General features: G+C 68.0%; 4 protein-coding genes across 4 annotated transcripts in view; 2 read left to right on the plus strand and 2 right to left on the minus strand.

Annotated features, from left to right (window-relative positions):
* Window positions 1-1,421, plus strand: part of H696_04501 (hypothetical protein) — a gene marked incomplete at both ends in the record, with an annotated part of 5,411 nt that extends 3,990 nt beyond the window's left edge. The window contains one exon of the mRNA XM_009498382.1: window positions 45-1,421. Within this exon, the coding sequence (XP_009496657.1) occupies window positions 45-1,421 (1,377 nt within the window). The remainder of the gene's footprint in view (window positions 1-44) is intronic.
* Window positions 1,422-1,881: 460 nt separating this feature from the next.
* Window positions 1,882-4,239, minus strand: H696_04502 (isobutyryl-CoA dehydrogenase). The gene is made up of 6 exons (XM_009498383.1): window positions 4,094-4,239; window positions 3,766-3,918; window positions 3,511-3,628; window positions 3,131-3,209; window positions 2,899-3,006; window positions 1,882-2,693 (listed from the first exon to the last, which is right to left on the minus strand). The coding sequence occupies exons 1-6, from the start codon at window positions 4,191-4,193 to the stop codon at window positions 1,971-1,973; spliced, it is 1,281 nt and encodes a 426-aa protein (XP_009496658.1). The 5' UTR covers window positions 4,194-4,239; the 3' UTR covers window positions 1,882-1,970.
* Window positions 4,240-4,861: 622 nt separating this feature from the next.
* H696_04503 (hypothetical protein) lies at window positions 4,862-5,543 on the plus strand. The gene is made up of 2 exons (XM_009498384.1): window positions 4,862-5,110; window positions 5,236-5,543. The coding sequence occupies exons 1-2, from the start codon at window positions 5,018-5,020 to the stop codon at window positions 5,401-5,403; spliced, it is 261 nt and encodes an 86-aa protein (XP_009496659.1). The 5' UTR covers window positions 4,862-5,017; the 3' UTR covers window positions 5,404-5,543.
* An 87-nt stretch (window positions 5,544-5,630) lies between these two features.
* The window catches only part of H696_04504 (hypothetical protein), a 2,895-nt gene continuing 1,232 nt past the window's right edge, over window positions 5,631-7,293 (minus strand). The window contains exons 3-6 of the mRNA XM_009498385.1: window positions 7,042-7,213; window positions 6,826-6,948; window positions 6,353-6,695; window positions 5,631-6,207 (exon numbers count right to left, since the gene is read on the minus strand). Of these exons, the coding sequence (XP_009496660.1) occupies window positions 5,838-6,207; window positions 6,353-6,695; window positions 6,826-6,948; window positions 7,042-7,213 (1,008 nt within the window). The 3' untranslated portion in view covers window positions 5,631-5,837. The remainder of the gene's footprint in view (window positions 6,208-6,352; window positions 6,696-6,825; window positions 6,949-7,041; window positions 7,214-7,293) is intronic.

A 7,293-nucleotide genomic window follows, 5' to 3' on the forward strand; every position in this document is an offset into this window, starting at 1 on the left:
CCCCGCGCGGGCGGATCCTGGCCACGGGCGGCACCGACGGCAAGGTGTCCCTCTGGCTGTGCAACAACACCACCTCGCCCGACTACCAGGGCCACGACCCGGCCCTGCACCTGCTGGTTCGGCTGAGCCTGCCGGAGGCCGACGGGTCGGAGACAGCCGCCCCGCTGGAGATCGACCATCTGGCCTTTGCCGCGGTGCCGACCGCCTCGGGAGCCGGCCCCAATGATCCGGACTCGCCGCTGGGCCGGACAGCCGAGGAGCTGGTCCTGGTGGCGGTGACGCGGCACTTGCAGCTCTTTTGGCATGTGCGGTCCTTCTTCCCGGAGGGCACGGACCCCGAGGCCCGGGCATCTTGCCTGGCCCCCGTGGAGTCGGTGCAAATCAGCTCGCTGATCTTCCGCATGGCCATCCCGGCGCTGAAGCCCGGCCAGTCGACCAGCAGCCGGATGTGGATGCGCACGTGCAGCCTCATCCCCGGGCCCTACCCGGACACGGTGGATGTGCTGACCGCCTTCAACCGGGCCGACCGGAAGTTCAGCGAGCTGACCCTCTCACGGCTGTCCCTGCGCCGGCAGGTGTCCGCCCGGACCATCTCCGTGGCCGGGCCGTCGCCGGAGATCCGCGGCCTGGACCCGGATGGTCACCCGACCCAGCAGCCGGCCCTGGCACCGGTCCTCCACCAGGAGGATGTCGTCATGAGCATGGCCCCGGTCACTTCGTGCGCCATCCGGTCGAAGCTCATCTCGGCGGCCAGTGTGCCGCGCCTGCTGGCGGTCGAGTCACTGGCGGGTGGCGGCATCCGCCGGGAGTACTACGCCGGGCTGGGCTTGAGCGACGGGTCGGTTAGCCTGGCCCGGCTGGTGGTCGATGCTCCGGCCTGGCAGGCCTCCTTTGTCGAGCGTGGGTGGGTTGTCGGCCAGGCGTCCATCGAGCTGGTGGCCTCGAAGCTGGGCCTGCACGACCTGCCCATCAGCTCTGTGGCCATGCGGCCTCGGGTCGTGGGGCTGGGGAAGAGTGCGCCGCCGGGGGCCGCCGGGGCCGCCGAGGCCGCCACCGCCGCCACCGCCGCGTCGCTGACCCTGGAGCGCTTCGATGTGGCCCTCTTCACGGTGTCCCCGGACTCGACCCTCCGGCTGACCGAGCTGTCGGTCCCCGGGTACCGGGCAGATCGGCGCCGGGCTGCCCTCCTGCGCGCGGCGCTCTACACTCTGGTGGGGCTGCTGGTGTTGGGGCTGGTGGTGGCACTGGTCCTGTTGGTGGCCGCCGATCCCGAGGGCGTTGGGGCCCTGGTGGCGGCTGCGCGCTCGGCTCTCGGCTTGTCGGCTGGCACCGACATCGCAGGGCCGGTCTCCCCGGTCCCCACCCCGGCCCTGGCCCAGCTGCCTGGCTTCGATGCTGGCCATCTCCACGCGGAGCTCTGAATCACACTTCCAGGCCGGGAAGTCGGACCCTCCAATGGGCGAGAAGCAGGCACACACACTCAGGCACACACACACGCAGACACACACACAGACACACAAACACACACACACACATACGTGTGCATGTGGGCAATTCGGACCTCAGCCTGGACTTCTGCGCCCCTCCTGGCGTTTAGATGCACCTCTCCCTGCGTTTGTCACCGCACTGTGCTGTCGCCCGCCCGGCTCGCCCTTCGGAAATGGATAGTAATAGTTTCACACCCCTCCCCGCGTGTACTTGTGTGTGTGTGTGTGTATGTACAACCAGGGGAAACAAGGATGCGGGGAACGCCAATGGGATGGCATGTGCAGAGCAGGTAATTAATTCAGGGGCCAGGACCGCGGCGGCCGACCAGGAGGGGGAGGGGAGGGCAGTCTAGGCAGCGGGAGTGGACCCTGGTGTGACAGGAAGGGGAGGAGGGGGGGGGGGGGGAGTACAGGAAAGCCGATCGCCGGCCGGGGGGCGGACCACCGGGCGGCCGCACACCAGCGCGCCTCCCCGAGCGGCATCTAGTCCTTGATCATCTCGCGGCCAACGATGACCTTCATGATCTCGTTGGTGCCCTCAAGGATCTGGTGGACGCGGGTGTCGCGCATGTACTGCTGCACCGGATAGTCCTTCAGGTAGCCGTAGCCGCCATGGAGCTGGAGAGCCTCATTGCAGATGTCGAAGCACCGGTCGGTGGCAAACTGCTTGGCCATGGCGCAGTAGGCGGTCACATTGATGGAGGGCGCCGAGAGGCTGGCGTCCGCGGCCGCGGCATTCTTCTCATCCAGAAGCTGGGCCGCGCGGTGAACCATCAGCCGCGAGGCGGTCAGCTGGCCGGCCATCTCGGCCAGCTTGAACTGCGTGTTCTGGAAGGCCGCCACCGGGCCGCCAAACTGCTGGCGCTCCTTGGTGTAGGAGACCGCCGCGTCCAGGGCCGCCTGGGCGCCACCGAGCGAGCAGCTGGCGATGTTCAGCCGCCCGCCATCAAGGCCGCTCATGGCGATCTTGAAGCCGGTCCCCTCGTCGCTCAGGCGGTTGGCCACCGGGACCCGGGCATCCTCCAGGGTGACCGTGCGCGTCGGCTGGCAGGACCAGCCAACCTTGGCCTCCAGCCCGCCGAAGGACAGGCCCTGCTCCATCTCGGTGCGGTCGACCACCACGCAGGAGATGCCCTTGGGGCCGGGCTGCCCGGTACGCGACATGATCACATAGATGTCGCTGAAGCCGGCGCCACTGATGAACATCTGGGCGCATGTGCAGATGGCCGGTCAGTGGGGGGGGGGGGGGGAAGCAGGAGGAGGGAGGGCCGGACAGCGGGCAGACATGCGAGCACATCGGCACGCGGTACGCCTCGGTGCACGGAAGACACACGGGAGTGGGGGGACAGCGCTACCCGAGAGTGGAAAGGCCAGGAGGATGAATGTGAAAGGCCCTCCGGCAGGGGCGCACCTTGGAGCCGTTCATGATGTAGTGGTCGCCATCCCGCTTGGCCGAGAGCTTCAGATTGCCGGCATCACTGCCATTGCCGGGCTCGGTCAGGCAGTAGGAGGCGAATTTCTGCGCATGCACATGGGGAATGGGTGAGTTTTCCAGAACGGCCCAAGAGAGCCAGCATCGCGGGGCGCAGGTGCCAACCGGCAGGGAAGCCAAGAGAGCAGGCCGCCGGACGTGTGGTGCGCACCTTCATAGACACAAGATCCGGCAGGTACTTGGCGCGCTGCTCCTCCGAGCCGAAGGCATCAATCATCCAGACGCACATGCTGGGAGGCGGGAAGAGATGGGAGGCCGAGGGGACAACGAGGGGGAGCCGGGGCAGGAAGAGGAGGCGGGGGAGCAGACAAGCAATCCAGAGGGTTAGGATGGGGGGGGGGGGGGGGGGGGGATGGGGGGGGGGGAGGGGGGGGGGGGGGGGGGGGGGGGGAGGAGCAAGATGAAATGTGGGTAAGTATGGCGAGCCGATCGTCGAGCATTCCAGGCCCTCCACCACGCCCGGCGGGGGGGGGGGGGGGGGGCGGGGATCGGGGTGATGGCACAGCAATGCCGGCAGCCAGCATGGCGCACTTGTGGATCGACAGGTAGGCCGAGGTGGCAACACAGCCAGTGGACAGGGCCTCGAAGATGATTGAGGCATCAAGGCGACTAAGATCCGACCCGCCGTACTTGCCGCTGGCGTAGATGCCTGAAGGGGGGCGATGGTCAGCAAGAGGGCTGCATGGCGAGAAGAGAGAGAGAGAGAGAGAGAGAGAGAGAGAGAGACGGAGAGAGAGGGGGGGGGGATAGAGCAGGCAAAGAGGGCAAGGAGGGCCCTGGCCGCACCGCCGAACCCCATGCTGGCCAGGGTGCGCAGGGTGTCCACGGGGAACTCCTCCTTCAGATCCCAGCGGGCCATGTTGGGGGCCATCTCGTTGCGGGCGAAGTCCAACGCCAGGTTCTGGATGGACAGCTGCTCCTCGGTGAGGCCATCGCTCACTGTGTAATGCGGGTGTTGCGTTTGGAAAGCAGGTGGAGGGGGGCCAAGCCCGGCGGATGGGGTCAGTCTCTCGAGGGCAGGGCCGCGGGGCGGGCCAAAGGCAAAGAGAGGGCCCGGGGATGGGATGCCGGCGCTTGGAAAGCCCAGCGCCCCGGGAGGGGAGCAGAGACGCACGGGTGCTCAGGGAGCGGGTGGCCACGGCGGGGCGGGCGAGGGCGAGGGCGGCGCGCGCGCCAGTCGTGCGGGCGAGGCCAGAGACAGAGCGCGAAAGCATGATCAGGTGCGAGGAGGGGAGCGGGGCAAGGGGGAAAGAGAAATCCGTGCGGCGAGGGGAAGAGAGCCGAGGAGGGGGGTGCCACAATATGCCACCCGGCTCCCGTGCCCTGCCCCGGCTCTTGAGAAGGCGCTTGCGGGGCGTATCGACCCGGAGGACCGACAAGACCCGGGGCGCGCCGGGCGGCACATCGCTTCCGGTGGGGGGAGGGGGGGGAAGATGAGGCCCAGCCCGGCAAGGCGCTTTCTCCCTGCGGGTGGGGTGCATACGCACGGGCCCCCGAGCTGCCAACCGCAGGGCGGTCCCCTTGGTGAAAGGAGGGGCCCGGGGCGCGGGGCCATTTGCGGAGGATTTGCCGCTCGCCAGCGAACAATCCATTGGGACCCGGCCGATGGACGCCCGGCCAGGGCACGCCTGCCTGCAACACTTGCCGGGGCCGGGGCTGGGGCCACCCTCGAAAGGACTCACGGAGCGCACACCGGGACGGAGATTATCCCCACCAAAGACGCCTGATCTTCGAGGTGGGGGGTGGACCGGGCACGGAGCGTGATCTAACCAATCGGCGGGCTCACCACTTTTGATGGCGATCCAAACGCCCCCCTCAGGGGATGCTGGCCGCTCGGCCGGCCCCACTCGAGAGGCACTTCCCCGAGATCCGGCTCCCGACACCGCCACCACCATCACTATCACCACCTCGCCCTCTCCTGCCGCCGGACTCCGGCTGCTTGCTTCGATTCTCCCCGTTCCCGCCGCTGCGTGCATTCCCCGCGCGGTCCTTTTTGCTCGTTGCGTGCGCGACCGGTGCACGCCCACCGCCATTGGCCATGGCCACCCCCCATCGCGAGCCCCCCCTACCGGGTGAAACCATCGTGGCCACCACGGGCAGCGAGCAGCGAATCCTGCAGGAGCTCGACCTGGTGCGGCATGCTCGCCATCCCCCGGCACCCCCCCCCCTCGCCGAGATGCCCGTGCACCCTGCATGTCCTCCCCGGCTCCCGGCGCCTCCTGTCTAACATCAGTTGCCCCCCCCCTCCCCCCGCAGCTGACCAAACACACGACCGCCCTGCTTGAGGCCGTTGTGACGCAAACCCGCTTGACGGATGCCCTGCTGGACCGGATGACCAGTGCCCGGACCCTGACCGCCAGCTGGCAGCGCTTTCTTTCGGACAATGTGGCTCGCGCGCCGGCCGGCCCCATGGCCGACCCCTAGCCGGGCATGCTGGAGGACTTGGCACGACAAGAAGAAACAAAGGCCAGGAAGAAAGACACGTCTATCTGTGTGGCACACACACGCACACATAGCCAAAAGAAAACACCCACCAGGGGCCGAAAATACATCTAAAAATGAGTCCACCAAAGGCGGGACGGAGCCGCGCGAGACCGCATAGGTGGGGTGGAAGGTGGTTGTTTTTATTCCGGAAAGGCGGGGGACAGGTTGGGGGGGGGGGGGCAAAGGAGAAGCGGCGGCGACAGCGGCAGCAGCGGAAGCGACAACAGTCGCAGGGAACGGGGGGAGCCTCGCACTTCGGGGGACCCCGATGACGCCGGAGGGGCGGCGAAGGAGGGGGGCGAGCGCGACAGCGGCACCCACATGTGTGCGCAGGGATGCAGGTGCGCGGGGCAGGGGGGGGGGGGGGAAGAGACCTAGTGCGCCTTCCGCTTCGCTGACGGCCGGGCGCCATCGTCCACCTGCTTCGCCTCCTGGACTTGCCCGACGGACGCCGGGTGCAGCAGGAAGAAGAGCGTCACCAGCACGGTGGCGGCGGCCATCACCCAAATGGCGGCGTAGGAGAAATGCCCCGAAGGGAGGAAGCGCTCGTACTGCGAATAGCGCAGCGGCCGGATGGCCACCACCTCCGGGACATTGATGAAGCTCAAGCCCGGGGACATGAGCGACAGGCTGAAGGTGAACACGCCATAGGCATTGGGCAGGGAGAAGGTGGCGGTGAAGTGGCCATCGGTCGTGGGCTCGAGGGCCGCGCGCAAAAATGGCTCAAGCATCTTGACCTCGACGCTGTGCGCGGGCGCGGAGCGAGTTGCGGGCCAGTGTGGCCAGGAGAGACCGGGGGGGGGGGGGGGGGGTGAGTCACCGGATCAGGCCAGGGGAGGCGACCAAAAGGGCGGGCGCGGGGGTGACAGGGGGCGGGCGGTGCACGCACAAGGGGGCGATGCCGGTGGCCGGGATCCACGTCCGGCCGTCGTCAGCCAGCTGCTGGATCTCCGCTCGGAAGGTGATCCGATCCCAGATGGTGTACTCCGAGGGTCGCGGCCCGGCGGGGCCAGCCGCAGAGTCGGCCAGGTGATGCGTGGTAGATACGACGCGCAGGAGCCCAGCGCGGTTGACACCCCACCGGAGGACGTTGCGCGCGAAGGCGCGGTTGCCGGCCTCGAGCGCGTGGTTGGAGATCATGCTGGTGGATCCGGCCAGCAGGGCGCGGGTGTTCTTGCGAGTCTGCATGCCGGCCACCAGATCCAGCGACCGGCCCATCACCGGGAGGGTAGCTGGCGCGCGGGACAAAGCCCGTGGCAGAAAAGGGGAGGAAGGGCGGACAAGGGTCAGCCAATGTGCCAGAGGGTGAGGAAGGAGAGTGCGCCCCGCTCCCTGCCTTAAGACCCGGGGAAGGGTGCGTACGGGGGACATCGTAATTGGTGACATCGGCCACAAAGGTGGTCGGGTTACCCCGAAGGAAGGACACCACCTGCAAGGAATCCAGGTTGAAGGCGGGCGAGGAGGTCATCGACGTGAAGGCAGTGCCTGGAAGGGGGGGGGGGGGGGGCCGAGGGGAGTCAGCATTGGAGGCAGCCGCAGGATCATACTTCCGGAAGGTGGAAGCGCATGCACTCGTACCACTGTACAGAGTAGGCCCGGCGCTCCGAGTGCCGAAGAGCTTGCGATATGTGTCGGACACCTGGTCCACGCGGAAGGAGAAGGGGAAGTCCCCCTCCTCGAGCGGGCGCTCCGGCGTGGCGTAATCGAGGGCACGGAAGTTCGTGGCCTTGCCGCGGAACTCGAAGCCAATCTGCGTTGTTTGGTGTGCCAGGAGAGGCGGAGGAGTGAGCATCCGGACTGGAGGGGGAGGACGGGGGGGACGGGGGGGGG

The sequence above is a fragment of the Fonticula alba genome (genome assembly GCF_000388065.1).
Source record: "Fonticula alba strain ATCC 38817 unplaced genomic scaffold supercont2.7, whole genome shotgun sequence".
In the NCBI taxonomy this organism is placed as follows: Eukaryota; order Rotosphaerida; family Fonticulaceae; genus Fonticula; species Fonticula alba.

Excerpts from the sequence above, each read along its gene's own strand:
- H696_04502 (XM_009498383.1), bottom strand. The coding sequence starts at position 4,193 with ATGCTTTCGCGCTCTGTCTCTGGCCTCGCCCGCACGACTGGCGCGCGC. Across the intron at positions 3,629-3,765 it reads GGCCAGCATGGGGTTCGGCG|GCATCTACGCCAGCGGCAAG; the intron begins GTGCGGCCAGGG and ends GCCCCCCTTCAG. Across the intron at positions 3,007-3,130 it reads CGGATCTTGTGTCTATGAAG|AAATTCGCCTCCTACTGCCT; the intron begins GTGCGCACCACA and ends GTGCATGCGCAG.
- H696_04503 (XM_009498384.1), top strand. The coding sequence starts at position 5,018 with ATGGCCACCCCCCATCGCGAGCCCCCCCTACCGGGTGAAACCATCGTG. Across the intron at positions 5,111-5,235 it reads TCCTGCAGGAGCTCGACCTG|CTGACCAAACACACGACCGC; the intron begins GTGCGGCATGCT and ends CTCCCCCCGCAG.